The 16,714-nt window shown below is 35.9% G+C and overlaps 1 protein-coding gene, 1 long non-coding RNA gene and 1 pseudogene across 3 annotated transcripts; all 3 read right to left on the reverse strand.

Moving 5' to 3' along the window:
• Positions 1 to 4,118: 4,118 nt before the first annotated feature.
• On the reverse strand, positions 4,119 to 5,180 carry LOC148783494 (uncharacterized). Its single transcript, XR_016044457.1, has 3 exons — positions 5,050 to 5,180; positions 4,829 to 4,947; positions 4,119 to 4,745 (listed from the first exon to the last, which is right to left on the reverse strand). It is a non-coding gene; the product is annotated as an uncharacterized LOC148783494 (long non-coding RNA).
• Positions 5,181 to 7,318: 2,138 nt separating this feature from the next.
• LOC18426110 (pentatricopeptide repeat-containing protein At5g39350) lies at positions 7,319 to 10,330 on the reverse strand. The gene is made up of 2 exons (XM_020662338.2): positions 9,621 to 10,330; positions 7,319 to 9,533 (listed from the first exon to the last, which is right to left on the reverse strand). Exons 1-2 carry the CDS (start codon positions 10,173 to 10,175, stop codon positions 7,716 to 7,718), a joined length of 2,373 nt encoding a protein of 790 aa, XP_020517997.1. The 5' UTR covers positions 10,176 to 10,330; the 3' UTR covers positions 7,319 to 7,715.
• A 317-nt stretch (positions 10,331 to 10,647) lies between these two features.
• On the reverse strand, positions 10,648 to 14,180 carry LOC148783495 (DNA-directed RNA polymerase subunit beta'-like; annotated as a pseudogene). The gene is made up of 2 exons (XR_016047205.1): positions 13,729 to 14,180; positions 10,648 to 13,039 (listed from the first exon to the last, which is right to left on the reverse strand). The product of XR_016047205.1 is annotated as a DNA-directed RNA polymerase subunit beta'-like (transcript).
• Between the last annotated feature and the right edge of the window lie 2,534 nt (positions 14,181 to 16,714).

Below are 16,714 nucleotides of genomic sequence, written 5' to 3' on the forward strand. Positions count from 1 at the left end.
CTTCTTCCGAATTCTGAAATTCGAAGACATTGATCCCAAGCCATCCTTCTGAAGGCACTGCATGCATGCTTTCAAGAATTGGTGAGTCTAAAAGCAAATCTAGAAAATTTTGAAGGAAAGTAATGACAAAATGGAAGACATTTAAGACAAATTTTAAATGTTTTTTAAAACCTATTTTGAGAATATATGTGATATGGAAATACTTTCTTTCTAAGGTGAGGTTTTTTAGGCCATTTTAAAAATCACGACTAACAATCGCATTATTTTTGAAAAAAAGAAACATTTTAAATGAAGTATTGCTCACTATGACAAAAATGAACTTCGCCCCTTTAAAAAAAGGAAATCACTAGAAATATCTATCAAATTATCTCGTTTTTCAATTCCCAAAATGACCTATATAGAAAATGGCCTCCATGGACCTAATCAGTCTATGGAAAAATTGAATGGTGGAAAAACTGAATGGTGCGGTTGTATAAGGTCGTCTTAGATTTTATACATCTTTTAAAACAGTGTCAATATATGATATGACTTTTAAGATACTATTCAATCTATACCGTCTGCATAAAGCAGATAGCATAGATTATTGCAACCTTATATGAACTTTTTTTAAAACGGAAAAGAAAAAAAACAAGGTAAAAGTGATGCTCAATCCATTTTAGATTTTACATATCTTTTAAGACAATATCAATATATGACATGTCTTTTAAGATAAAATCCAATCTATAACTCCACATAAAATAGTTAGCATAGATTATTGCAACCTTAGATTAACTTTTTTCAAAACTGAAAGGAAGAAAAGCAAGGTTATATGACATGTCTTTTAAGATAGTATTCAACTGATACCGTCCACATAAAATAGTTACCATAGATTATTGCAACCTGATATAAACTTTTTTCAAAATTGAAAGGAAGAAAAGCCAGGTAAAAGTTATTGCAACCATATATAAGCTTTTTTCAAAACTGAAAGTAAGAAAAGCAAGGTAAAAGCAATGCTAAATTCAAAACCTTGGATCAATTTATCTGTCTTCATTTATTTTTGGGTGAGTCAGCGGAGAGGACCCCTATCTTTGGTAGGAATTGAGCCTAGGTCATTGCAAATCGTCAAGCACTGAGCCCATACTCTTTTCCTATATATCTCTATTTGAGTTGTGCACAAGTGCGATATATAAGAGAAGGGAAAGGATTATATAGGGATGAAGCTCTAAACAATCAAATTAGAGCCTAACTCAAAAATTTCACTAGAAGAGGTTGTTTTGATGCCCAAATATCTTCTAATTGATCATCTCGACATCAAGATGCATGGACATAAGAAAAAATGGATTTCAAGTTTTGGAAATACTACATCTTGTAACGCATTTTTGGACTATCAATTTTCACGTTTTTCAAGTTTTCATAGATCTGGTTGATCTACACTATTTTTGAAGCTTTAAATTTTATAATTAAACTATGACAAAGATTTTCAGTGTTGAAACCAATTTTCTCGACACTATTTGAAGGTGGGCTCCAATTTGATTGTTTAGAGCCTCAGCTCTATACAAACCACACCCATTAAAAAAAAGATTTGGGGCTTTTACGGATAATTGGCCCTAGCAGATGCACCGTATAGGCTACTTAGGTCTTTAAAGCTGGTAGACTTGGGGTCTTTTGGATCTATTAGGTCTGTCAGTTTTGGAACAGGCAAAAAGGAGAAAAATTAGATGAGCAGAAATAATAGAAATATTAGTGTATTTGTAATATTTATTAGAAAGTTTAAAGATATTATTAATAATTTCCTTTTTAAAACACAAAAACAAGAGGGGCGAAATTAAATTTAAGGATATTTTGAATTTCCTTCATACATATTTTAAATCTTAAAAAATAATTACGAAAAACATAGAGATAAAACATCATCTCAACTTAAAAAGTGAGATAATGAAAAACATAGAGAGAAAACATTTCCCAAAAGTAAATCATGATCATCATCTGAATCTTATCTCAACTAAAAAAGTGAGCAGCTGCAAATCATTATCATCATTTGAATCTTATCTCAACTATTTGTCATGATTATGTTAAAATTAAAAGTTTACAAGCTTATCTTTTCATTCGTTTATCTTTTGTTTTTTCAAAAAAGGATAGGATATTACATTTTTACCTGTATATAGTGTGACCATCTAGACACGTCACTTTGGTGAAACACTAGAAGAAAGGGGATTGTATACAATGACACCAGTTACCTTTGATACAAGGAGGTTACAACTTTTTACCTTTGATACAAGGTGGTTATAATTTCCTATAACCATTTGATGTGAAATTTGATAGCTTGGATGTGTCCCAAAGTTCGAGAAAATTTCTTTTGAAGTTTGAGCTTGGTCAATGGAATAATTGCTGCCACCCAATTTAAAATCTAATGGTCAAGATTAATGTGACCACCTTGTAACAAAGGTAAATGGTCTCATTTTATAATTTCTCGAAAGAAAACGGGAAGTGATTTGAGATGTTTCTAAGACAGTATTTATAATTATGTGATCGACATTCTAAAGGACTAGCAATATTGCTGCTTAGGTGTCTTAATTTGTAATAATTGGATAAGGTTTGGATGATGATGATGAGATGTTTTAGTTTATGAGAGTTTCAATATTGTTTTAGTATGCTAAGTTAATATTTATTTTATTCTTTTTGCTTTCCATGAATTTTATTAAATAATGTAAGATGATCTTGTTTTCCTTGTCAGTTGCTTTTCATCTTTTACTTACGTTTTTTTTTTTTTTTGCTTTTCATCTTTTAGGTATCCCATTAAAATGCTTCATTTCTCTTTGGTCATTTCTCTTTTTGTTATTTGGAATCCGAAATGTTCATTTATATCACTCTTTTTGTTATTCACACTTAACCTTTAAGCGTTAACTTGGAATAGATAATATTTTATATCAAAGAGTTTGCTACATCTTGCACCTAATTTTTTTCAGAGTCAAAATTTGGCCTGAATTGGATGGTGCCTAACACTTGCATCTGCATTTTGTTGTTTTGTAATTTTTGAGATATTATATTCGTTCTTGCAGATGCTTCTGCATTCATTATCACATCCTTTTTAAATCTCTTATTCACTTTTGAGGTTCAAGTATCCTTGAATTGATATTTTATAACCATGGTGTTTTTTGTTGTTATGATATCTATATTCAAGGTTCTTTAATAATAAACTTGTTTTCAATTTAATTAGTGTGGTCTACTCTATCGGGCTAATCTCTGAAACTCTTGCATATTATTGTCATTATTATTTTAGATATTTGGAATTATTTTTGTGTACATGGAATATGGATGCATAGTTCATCATAAAAAATAGAATGTCATTAAACATGCAGTGAACCACGTTCTTAAATGTCTGTCAGGTTTTAGTTTGAAAAGCTTTTAAATGTGAGGAGATCTAAGAGTGACCATGCATTCTTTCTGTTTTGTGATTACGTGTTCAGAACTTCAAATTTCACATGTTTTCTTTGTAATTTTTCATGCTTAAGATCTATGTTTTCCTGTTTTAAATTTCTGAAGTGTTTTCTTTTTAAGCTCACATGCCTTATGCTTGCAGAATGAATGGAGGGCTATTGGAGTACAGCAATCAAGAGGGTAGGTGTACTATGCAATCCATAGGCCAGAGCCCCACATCATGCGCTTCAGGAGGCCTCTCAACTATCAACAGGACAATCCTCAGGCACAACAGGCCCAGGAATTGGCTAAATGACCAGTTGCCATGGTCTTTCACTCTGTCTATGGGCCCTCCTGCTTGAGGTCCTCCTTTTGTTTCTCTCAAATGGATGGATGATAGGCAGTTGGTATTCTTCTGAATATTAAGACCCTTATATAACTTTCTAGCTGGATTGGATTGGTTAATGGCTGATTGGATTGTGTGTATCAGTGTTTCAAAAAGGACTAGGCGGGTCTGAAGCAGCGTGGGGGCTCCAAGTCGTCGAGAATCAGGGCAGCCCAATTGAATAAAAAAAGGTATATATACAGAGTATACTTAAAATTTACTCTTAGTGCCAAGGGAAAATTGAAATACTTGACTGAGGACAAGCTAATGAATCTATTCAAAGTATACTACACATTAGCGGACGCTCCATAAGTTGATAAGCATAACCATAAGTCGGTATAGATACTTAAAATTTACCAACCAACCAAATTACCAAACCAAAGTTACTAAATAGTACCAAGCTAGTGGAACTACAAATCCACTATCCACAAAACACATTACAATATTACACCACCATGAGGAAGAAAACAAAAATGAAAGTAATACAAATACAAATACAAATACTTGAAGACTCAAAATGATCTTCAATAGACAATAGTTCAATCAAAGTTCAAAGTTTAATAATTATTCAATATTCATCATTAAAAAAATGAGAGTCAGCTGCATTGGCATCATATTCATCAAAGTCATCACCCTCCTCGAGATATTCATCATCCTCCTCCATCTCTTTTGAATCTGTCTCTTCTTCCTTCTCCACCCTCATTCTCTGTGCAGAAGATCTAGGGACCCTAAGAAGATCAGCTGATGTCCCTGAAGCATCCATAATTATGTCTCATGTTAATCATTCATACCCCTTGACCTCATCATTATCAACTAACCACTCCATAGCATTGTCCATATTTTTTGATCTGATGGAGTCTCTCTTATCTCTCTTAGCAAACGTATGCTTCAAGAATCGATTGTCCTTGACATAGACTAGGTCATTGAGCCTCTTTGATTCAAGCATGTTCCTTCTCTTTATATGTATCTAACAAAATCAAATGAAACTGATTAAAATTTAAGGTTCATGTATTATTCATACAGTTATATAAATTATCTTGACGGCCTTACCCCTTCAAAAGCACTCCAATTACGCTCACAATCGGATGAGGAAGTAGTTAGATTTAAGATCCGAATGGCTAACTTTTGTAAATTTGGAGAACTACACCCATGTTGTCTCTACCAATGGGCTGCAAAGATATAGAATAAAATAATAAATAAATAATAGAATTATAAAAATGAAACTTGATTACTTGAACTTGATAAAATTAAGAATATTAATACTATGGTACCTGGATCAATTTTGGCCCTTTGCCTCGTCGCCATTAGACTCCCAAAATACTTTAATGAGCACGTGTATTTATCAGCTCATCAGTACATATAATATCGTGCATATCAGTATCAGGGACTAGCAGATCTGTACAGTTATTAAATCTAGTCATAATTGTGTCATTTGTGTGTATATCCTTGTCAACATAAAAACAAGCTAGGTGCAAATAACAACCAACTGCATGCAATGGCCGATATAGCTGCCTATTCTACTTCTCATCAATAATCTCCAAAACAAGCTTGTAGCAGTTCTCATCATTATTAAAATTTTGGGCTATCTCTCTTTTGCATTCTTCATAGCCTCATATATATAGTTCATGGAAGGCTTGTCACTATCAACCATACGAAGGACTTTGTAAATCTACGCATTATGCTGAGGGTGAGATGGTGGCCATAAATGAAATTTGTAAGTGCCTTTACCTTCTTCACTATACCTGATATCTCGGTTAAACCGCCAAGAGCCTCAAGCATGACATCTATACAATGTGCTGCATATGGTGTCCAAAAGATTCTAGGATAAGCTATGCGCAATAAATTAGCTACAACAACATTAGGAGTAGCATTGTCTGTGACAACCTGTACAACAAGATTCTCCATAACCTCCTTGATTCCCTTCTCTATAACTTGGAATATGTAATGAACATCATGGATATGATCAGAGGCATCGATAGACCTAAAAAAAAAGTCCCTAAATTCATAAGAAAATTCATTTGACTTATTCTCTTCCTATCACTCCAAGCATAAATAGAAACCTCATACTGAGCCCATACATCATTCTTAACTTCTACAACTTCCTTCATGACACTCACCGCCTCTTTCAAAAGAGGCTCTGAAAACTCATATGGGGTTGGAGATTTCATCCCAAGCCCAAATTGGCCAATTGCCTCTACGGCGGCATAGAAGTTGCTTAAGCGAGCGGTATTGAAAGGAATGCTCGCTTCATAAAACCATGTAGCAAGATAATAAGCAGCTATATCTCTCTCTTCTTTTTTTTATTCTATTTCAATGGTGGTTTGCTTCTTTGTTTTCTCTTCTGCAACCTCAAGGTCAGGCTAATATCAATGGATGATGTTTTGATCAATTTCTCATAACTTTGAGAAACCCTTCGATCCTTATGAATTACCAAAAAACTAGTTTTTTGGAAGATTTCTCTCTCTAAAATGAGCTCTAATAAATTTTAGGTTTCAAATGAACTTAAAACCACCATTTTTGGCCCTTTAGTATAAAAAAATGGACAAAAAATGTCCCCATCGAAGTGAATTTCCGCCCCCGGGCGGGGCGAAAGACCTGGAGGCCGCCCAAGTCTGGGGGCTGGGCAGCCGCCTAGGCGGTTTTCTGAGTGCTTAGGCGGGCACCCGGGAATTAGCGCTTCAAAAGGGCATCATCCAGGCCCCAAATTCGGCCTAGGCGGCCGCCCAGGCTTTGGGCTGTCCGCTTTTTGAATCACTGGTGTGTATTACTTATGATGTGCTTATGCAAATGTATGTGTTTCTGTGTTTGAGTAATATACATGCTCTTTTTTATAAATTGACTTAATGTCACTCACCAAATTAGTTGAGTTCCTCTCAATTGGTATCATTTTGTGGTTTTTCTGTGAATCTAGCTTGGTTCATGGTCACCAAATTACTGCAAAAAACTAGATAAGTTTGACGAAGTTTTGGAATATGAAGTTCTTTCCAAATTTCTCATAATAAGCAGATAAGTTTGGGAAATTTACTTTAGATTATTTTTTCTAAACATTAAAATTGCTGTAAGTGTTCAGAATATTCATGCTTTGTTTTGTCTGTAACCATGAAAAAAGCAATCCAGCCAGATTACTTGGTGCAGGGGGGAGGTTGCATTTATTTTAAAAATTCTGGTGGGATGTCATGGACTTCCTGTTACATTCTCATTTGTGATCGGTTTCATGAATAGTAGTTTCTATTTTTAATTATGGTTATGCTTGATGCGAACCAAAATTAGGTGCGAGAGTATTCAGTGAAAATTGAATGTGGCAGATATTTGTTAAGGACAAGGAATTTAAGATTTTGTTCTTTTCTCTGTGGGAGCACAAAAAGCTCTCCACCCAAACATACTTTTTCAATCATACGGTTAACCCAATTATTATTTATGGGAAGTATATAAAACAAGTTTGCAAGGAGAACCTCTATGCACATGATAGGAAAATAGTCCTGAAATAGAGCATTTGTCATGCCTCAAAATATGAAGAATCTCTCCATTTGTTTGCTAAAGTTTCAAGCAAACTGATATTTTTATTGCCTCAGTTTCACCCCCACCAACAATTTCCAACAAAATCCAGAAAATTATATCCACGCGAAAGGGAGCATGCTACTCTCCAAATGTATTGGGACATCCACCAACACCAAAGCGATTGTTCGCATTTCGCTATTGTGGGACACAAATCTCACTACGCGGCATGAGGAGCCAACAAGTCTAAAACTGTCGGCCATAGTTTTTTTTTTCTCGTGATGGTTGACTATTATGTAGTTAGTCACTAATGCATGGCCCATATTTCAACCCTGCATTAGTCAAACATTATACTTATGCCGCCTAATTAAGTGTGATCGAACTTAGTCTAAATCCATGTTTCGTTTCCATTCAGCTATACTTTGATAATCCATCTTCCCAATCAGCTAAACTTAGTCTGAAGCCAGCTCTGCCCAGCTTCCTTTCTCATCATCCATGTCTTTCCAATTACTTCCCTTACCCACTCTGCTTCCTCCCACCTCCCATGGCTGGCATACAGGTTTGACAGAAGCACAAGTGTTGCAGGGTCATGAGGTTCTAACTTCATGATTCTTGCTGCAACTGCCAAACCTAGAGCAATGCAAGCATGAGTTTTGCAGGAGCTGAGCAATGACCTTAAAACCTCAAGCTCTGGCCCAAATGGCATCGACCCAGCAAATTTCACTGCTTCATTGAGCATTCCAGCTCGCCCTAGGGCATCAACAACACACGCATAGTGCTCCTCCTTGGGATTAATACCATATTCCACCTTCATCCGCCTAAACCAAAACATGGTTTCATCAACCAGCCTGCCATGGCTGCAACCTGATAGAACTGAGAGAAAAGATACATGGTCTGGCTTCATTCCACATTCTTTCATCTTCTCGAAGAGGCCCAAAACCTCCTCACCATTCCCATGTCGGGCTTGGCCAGCAAGAATAGAGTTCCATATAACAATGTCCCCCTTTGGTGCCTCTTCAAAGCAAGAAACTGCCTTTTCTAGGCTTCCACATTTTGAATACATGTCTAGGAGACTGCTGGCTATGAAGGAATCAGTTTGGACCCCTGTTTTTATGATTTGGGCATGGATCAACTTGCCTGTTTCCATGGCCGTCAGTTTAGCAGAGGCTGTGAGAGCACTGGCAAGAGTGAACTTGTTTGGTTTTGTGCCTTCACGCACCATCTTTACAAGCCAAATGAGGGCGTCTTGGTTATGATCGAGCTTAACGTGAGCTGAAATCAAGGCCGTCCAAGAAACAACATCAGGTTCAAACATCTTACTAAAGAGTTCTATGGCAAAATCTAGGCGCCCACATTCTGCATACAGTGAAAGAAGAGCGGTTTCTACTTGTATATTGAGATCATACCCACACTTGACTGCATAAGCATGAACTTGTCTTCCATGATTGATGAATTGTATGCTTGTACAACCAGCAAGAACACCTACACAGGCAACACTATCTGGTTTGACACCATTGTCTCTCATTTTGGAAAATGTTCTCAGAGCTTCTACTGAAAATCCACAGTAGACATAACCTGAAAGGAGCGTAGTCCATGAAAGCAAATCGCACCCACCTTGGATCTCATTGAAAGCTCTTACTGCATCATACATGGATGAACATTTCGCATACATATTTACAAGGGAATCCTGCACATCTATGTCATTTCCATAGCCAAGTCGCAGTACCAGTGAGTGAACTTGAACACCCATGTCCAAAGACTCAGATTCGGCACATAAGCCAAGCACACAAGCCAAATTGGAACCATCCACAGCCATGCCTGAATGATGTAGCCGATAAACCAATTCACATGCCTCCTCAAACCACCCATGGTCAGCATAGCCTGAAATTAAACTGGTCCAAGCCATCACATTCTGGGTCTGATAGTCATCTGTGATATTGAAAGCATCCCACATGGAGCCCACTCTAAGATACATTCTTACAAGAGAGTTCTCTATCATGACTTCATCACGAAACCCAGTCTTAACTATCAGTCCATGAATCAGCTCTCCATGTTTCGGTGTTTTCGAGTTACCAACTGCTGTTAATAAAGCAACTAGGCTAGCTCTCGCAGGTCGTGAAAAAGGGGAGGACATGATTTGCCTGAAAATTTGAAAAGCTTGTGCACAATTACCACTCTGAGCATGACAGGCAATAACAGTATTCATTATGACCACATCCTTCAATTCCAACTCATCAAAAACCTTCAATGCTTCATGAATCTGATGCAAGTTACAGTAGAAATTGATAAGAGAACTGCCCACATGAATGTCTTGATCCAACTTGTACTTAATCAGAAGCGCATGTACCTGTGAACCTTGTGATAGATCATTACAACCAGTGCAAACCTTGAGCAAATTTGTCATGGTGAATCGATCAGGTATGGGCTGGCCTTGGGATAGCATCTTCTTAAACATGAGAAGTGCAGGAAGCACGAGGCCACACCAGATATAGCCAGAGATCATAGTATTCCATGAGACTGTATCTCTTTCAGGAATTTGGTCAAACACCATTTCTGCATCTTCCAAAGCTTCGCATTTTGCATACATGTTCACGAGACTGTTCGATAGGAAAACAGGTCGGGTTTCCATGGATTTGTGGATGTGAGCATGGAGACTTCTACCATTAGAGAGTGAATCAGTTTCTGCGCATATTTTTAGAAGATGAGCACACCTCTTCTCCCAATCTAAATATTGGGGAAACCCATAACAGTAATCCAATTTCAAATTTTGGGGAAGGCCATAATGAGGTTTGATCTTGGGCTGGCCACAGTAATGAGAAGTCTGATAGAAGAGCACGGATAAAAAATGTGAGTATGTGGAGAGAAGCCTTAATGGCTTCCTCAGGGAATGGCCTGTCACCATAATGGCAATGGCCAGTGAGACAATCAGGGACGATGATGAGAGTTTGTGTTTGCATGAGAGCTTTCTTCTCTCACCACCTTCTTTAATCTTATTTCTTCACCCCAATGTCATTACCTTTTAATATTGCATGAAAACATAACCAGCTCAAGTGCAAGCCTTCATTGTTTTTGGTATTTTTTGGGGAATTGTATGCTATGAGAGCAATTAATTTTGGAATGAAAAAGGTTACAATCATTTGGTAACCGTTGTGGTTTGGAGATTCAAATTTTGTGTTTATTTTAATTTGTTAAGATTTCATATCTAATGGCTAAGAATAAATGTGAACTCTTTGTAGCAAAAATAAATAGTCTTATAGTATATAATCGTTTTTTTCAATATTAAATAGTGATATTTTATTAAATGATAAATTAACCAGTAAATTTATTATATATCTATCTTGTCTATTCCCTTATCTATGGGAAAGTATGGAATGAGACTATTTACCTTTAATATAAAGCGGTCATATTAATCTTGACTATTAATAGGAAATGATATATTATGTTAAAGAAAGCCCTTCGCATAAATTGCTTTGAATGGGCAAATCAATCATTTCTCCTTGGGGATCCGACATTAATCCTCTCATACCTATTAATTGGTGGACCTGAGATGCATTTCCTCTAGCTCCCGCAAAGGACATTATATAGACTGGATTAAAAGGATCAGTCATCTTGAAATTTGGATTCATTTCATGTCTCAAATATTCACTTGTAGCATACCATATCTCAATTGATTGGTGTACTTTTTCTACTGCGTGTACATTCCCATAATGATGGTGCTTTTCCAAAATCCAACTTTGTTGTTTCGCATCTTGTACTAACCATCCCTTAGAAGGCGTTGTTAAAAGATCATCAATTCCTAATGAACTTGACGTTAGAGTGGCTTGCCGGAAACCCAAAGTCTTTACTTGATCCAGAATGTGTGATGTATATGCCATTCCAAAATGATCTATTAATCTACTAATAAGTCGTTTCATGGCAGTTCCATCTATCGCTTTATTGTGAAAGACCAAATCGGCCCGTTCTGCCATAAGTACCTCCATATTCCGGTGAGTAAGATTCGACAATGAGTTTCAATCAGTGATTCAAAGACTTATTTTCCTTTTCCTCGATATTGATTCACGTGCAAATTTTGGAATTGTGATACCTGTTGAACCGGAGATATCCGTATTCTCACGGGTATCACAGAATTACTCAGGTACCAGATCAATAGGTCCGACAAAACCCTTGTATAGCTTCTTCTATTTCTTGATAAAAAGAAATATGACCAACAGTGGTTCAAATGTATATACAAACGACTTCTTTTTTTACACTTTTTACTATTCGATAGTGCTCGTGAATCTCATGGTAGATTCCCAAAGATTCATATTGAACTTCAAGGGGAACTTCTCTATTTATTGAGGCAATCACGCATTGATCTAGCAGCCTCCGGAGCCACAATGTACTGTATAAGTCGATTCGTTTCTGACGATAAACTCCAAGCGCATCGTAGGAACTATAAAAATAAGGTTCTTTCTCTTTTGTATACTTATAGTTATTATCGACAACTATTTCATTTTGATAGTTTCTGTAGTTACATGGATTATAACTATTTGTACAAATACCTCGGCGATTCCCAATCGTTAGTATATAGAGGCCAATAAGCATATCTTGAGTTGATACAGAAATAGGATATCCAATAGCCGGAGACAAGAGATTCATATAAGAAAACATAAGTAAACGGGCTTCCGCTTGAGCTTCCAAAGATAAAGGTACATGAACAGCCTTCTGATCCCCATCGAAGTCTGCATTGAATTCCTTACGAACTAATGGATGTAAACAAATAGCACGTCCTTCCACTAGAATAGGTTGGAGCGCCTGTATGCCTAATCTATGCAAAGTAGGTGCTCTATTCAACAATACAAGGTGTCCTTCCATAACCTTTTGAAGTATTTCCCATACAATTGGTTCTTTTTCCCGAATTTTACTTTTAGCAATTCCTATGTTAGATGCAACATGTTGTCTGATTAGACCACGAATTACAAATGTCTGAAACAACTCTATTTCTATTTCTCGGGGTAATCCACATCGATGTAATGAAAGCGAAGGGCCCACAACAATGACAGAACGACCCGAATAATCGATTCGTTTACCAAGTAGAGTCTCGCGAAATCTTCCCTCTTTGCCTTCAATTACATCTGAAAAAGACTGGTAAACTTTATTGTGACCGCCCCTCATTGGTTGTCCACAGATCCCATTATCAAGAAGTGTATCTACGACTTTTTTTTTGTACTAATTTTTGTTGACACATCACTTATTCCCCTGGCGTAGATCTACTTGTTGTTAATGGATCAATAAGAGTATTATTCCGATAGATAACTCTTCTATAGAGTTCATGAATATCCGAACTCATTGGTTTACCCCCTCTATCTGAATGATTGGCCTCAACTCGGGAGGAAGAACTGGTAATAGGCACAAAACCATCCGTTCTGGTTCTACATTTGTTCTAAGAATATGCTTAGCCAATTCCATGTGTCTAACCAAAAAAGCCTTTCTTCTTATGATTTTTTTATCTTCCCATTTATTCTCAGCGGATCTTTCTTCCCGCAATTCCTTCCAATATACCAATGAACAATCTGTAATAATTCGCAAATCCGGATCGGCTAATTGTTCTTTGATAGCACCTGCTCCAATAGATATTTCTCTATTTCTAAATAGATTGAAGAATTGGGTAGTAAAAAAAGTGGGATGATGTATTTTCGAGATTGGATTTCATATTCGAATGAACCTCGTAATCGTAAGAAAGTGGGTTTTTTGGCTATGGGCCTAGCAAAAGAGAAATTGAGATAAGTTCCTATAAAATCCCCCCCTCAAAATCAGGCGTGAAGGTTTCCTCTCATCTGGCTCAAGTAGTTGTACCAAATAAAGGGGTTCTCACTCCCAAATTTTACCCTAGACAAATCCCAGAACTACTCCTTACTCAAGTTCTCTGTGAGGGCCAATCCATATTTCATTGATTCATCTCTTCTCCTCAATGACTCATTCAATTACGACAAAGTGGAATTATTGAGTAGTCTCATTCCCTTCGAATGATGAATTCTCTTAAATTAAAAGAATTCTTTGGAATTCATAAGGGATCCATTCGATCTTTTAGGTCCCTACTTCGCCTCGACGGTTATGCTATGGTGTCCCTTGAAGTGAAGCATACATGCGATGGATAGACTCCTGTAACCATGTAATATCTTCTTATTTGAACAGAACCTCTTTCTAAACTAAAAGAAATACAATGTCTGGTTCTAGTTCCACAAAAGATGCTTTTTTTACGAGGTACAACTAGAATTCCCTATTGATTGATGCGCTACGGAATCGACCATGGATCAATTCCTCTTTCATTTGGAAGTATTGAATAGACCCATAATTCTGAGCTTCATGTTACTTCTCCTAAGAGACATGTCAGAGCTGGAGGCATCCCAATTGGATTGAACGGGATGACAGGTTTTCATTCTGAATCTGTAGAATTGTAATTTTGATCAAATCACACATCGCAGTATACTAAGCCTTCTAATTCTTTAAGAGGTTTATCTGAAAGATTCGTGATATAACTAGAAAGACGTTTCAAATACCATACATGAGTCAATGGACATGCCAGTTTGATGTATCCCATTTGATATCTTCATAGCTGAGAATCAATAGATTCGACTCCGCATTGTTCACAAAATTTCAGGTCTTCTTTTTCATCCCCGATGACTCGGTAATTTCCACAAACACAAATTCCACTTTTGATAGGTCCACAGATTCTTTCACAAAACAATTCATCTTTTTCCGGTTTATTGCTTTTGTAATGAAAAGTATAGGGTTTTGTCACTTATCCAACCATCTCTCCATTAGGTAGGATTTTGTTGGCCCAAGCAATTATTTGTTGAGGAGAAACTAATCCAATTCGAAGTTGTGTGCACCTCAAAACTAAGTCAAAAATGTAATTCAGTATCATAAGGTCTTGTGATGATATGATAATTTATTGCTACCCCTATGAAATTTAAAGTTTCATAAATAGTGGCTATCAAGCAGATCTATGAATACTTGAAATAGACGGTCTAGATAATGTGTTAGAAGCTAAACTATTTGAGAAAGCTTTCTATATTCTCCCTACAACATAGAAGTTGTATCCTCCCCCTTATCCAACCGTCTATTTTTTAATAGAGGGCTAAGATTGCCCGAATCATAATGTCACGTTTCTACACTATTTTATTTTTAATTTTTTTCTATAAACTATTTTGACTTCAAATTTTGGACGTTCATTCCTCGCACTAACGAAAAATATAAAAAAATATTTTCAATAAAATAAAATGACCAAAATACCTCTGAAAGATTCAAGGGGTATTTTGGTCATTATATTTTATTGAAAAATTATTGTTACTATTTTTTTATAGCTGCACCCCAATGAGAAGATTGCACGTACTAAATTTCATATTCAGAAAATTTGTATTAAAAAAACTAAAAATAAAATACTTTGAGACATCGGATCTAAGATCAAATGGTGAGTGGCTCTCTTGATAAAAAATAGACGGCTGGATGGTAGGGGCAAGATAGAACTTCTATGTTGTAGGAGGACCATAAAAGCTTTCCAACTATTTTTAGGACTAAAAATTATCTTTTTCATATTACTCCTGTGGTTTGCTCAAGGGAGTTGCTCTCTTGAGAGCGTGAAATCTTTTGGGCTAACTAATTTATGGGGTATTCATTCGATTGAATTTTTATTTTAAATTGAATTGTTAGAGATTATTTAAAAACCAATGGATCTAATATATTTTTAAGAGACGCAAAATAATCTCCCTGTATTAAAACTCTGAAAACTGATATATGGGCCTTTAAACGATTATGCATGGGCTGTTATATACAAATACAATGTTATTTAACCATATTGATCTTAAATACATGTAACGGTCGTTATATCCTGACGGGCACAATTGAACAGGGGAGAATATATTATATTTGATTACCTTTTTTTAAAAAAAAATAAAACCATTGTGTTTAGCATAACTAAATGTAGTTTTTTTTTTTTGGGTGAGTCAGCAGGGACTAGGCAGAGGGCCCTAAGGAAAGTTTGGAACTTTTCATAAAAATTGACTATTGGGAAAATTATTTATACATCTCTACCTCAAAAATCCTACACATAGGATCCTCCACTTATTCTTTCAAACCGACTTTCTTAGCCTATTTTTTTTTCAATTTAGCACGGGTCACATAGGTTCATTATTTTTTAGGAAAATGGTTTGATAGATTTGCAGCCTTATCAAAATAAGCAAAGCCTCACCTAATGACTTGTTGAAAATTGTAATTCAAGTGTTGGAAAATATTTACATTGATCATCTTGATTTTGAATATTGTGGTTGTGAAAAAAAGTTAGGATTTCAAACTTTAAAAAATGATGTATATTTTAACAAATTATCTAGATCGTCCATATTGTCTTAAAAATAAGTGTTCAAAGATTCACAAGATATGTACGTCTATTTTAACTTTAAATTTTATTGTTGGTGTTGAAATTGATTTTAGAGTCATCATGAAGATTTTGAAAGTGCTTTTCAAACGAAGATTCAACTTCATCTATTTATTTTTTTTTAATGCTTTGATTCTTCTTCTTTTTTTTGCCCTTTATGCAAAGTTATTTCAACACGGTGTGAAACCAACTTGAGGCCATTTTTGTTCTAGATTGCCTAAAATTTCAATAAAATGGGTCGATGCAAAAAGGAACTTCGTATGAAAAAAAAATTTCAGTGCAAGGCCCTGTTGCACTTTTAGGTAAGAATGAATGTTGTTCTCCCTTCATTACTTTTGTGAAAGCAATTTAGATATAATTTAAGCTTCTTTGAGTGCATTTTATTAGGTGGATTTGTTCATCATCATCGTAGCTTTTTTTTAATTAATTGAGATCGGCTATATGAATCCTAGTCAGCCATTCTGCTCTATTAAGGGTCATACACTAAGTGAGGTCATAGTCTTTATATCCTTTTGTCCTTTTTTATCATTTGAACTAACTTGTACTTCGTAACAGGTGTTGTGTTGGGTCTACGTTCAACTAAGTTTACTCTCTCTCATCTCATCGCCTCTTGGTGTAACACCTAACGTTTTTCGAATGGATTCATTTTGAATTCTATCCGTTCTTGTCTTACCACTAATCCATCTCAACATCATCATTTCCACCTAACTTTTTCCGAATGGATTCATTTTGAATTCTATCCCTTCATGTCTTACCACTCATCTATCTCAACATCATCATCTCCACTACACTCATTTGAAGCGTGTATTGTTTTTTGTTCACCCAATATTCCGTCCCAAAGCTCATCTCATAACTATCCTCTAAAACTTACTTTTTAGCTTCATTGGTATACAATGATCACATGAAATTCCAAATGACGTGCATTTTTAGAAGTCAAAGCTCGGGAAATTGATGAGCATGTTTGCCTTTTTACCGGCATATTTGACTTTTGGAAGGCATGGGATTGAGAAGCCTGTCATCCCAAGAAA

The sequence above is a fragment of the Amborella trichopoda genome, chromosome 1, assembly GCF_054954075.1.
Source record: "Amborella trichopoda isolate Santa Cruz 75 chromosome 1, AtrichopodaSantaCruz75HAP2 v2.0, whole genome shotgun sequence".
In the NCBI taxonomy this organism is placed as follows: Eukaryota; Viridiplantae; Streptophyta; class Magnoliopsida; order Amborellales; family Amborellaceae; genus Amborella; species Amborella trichopoda.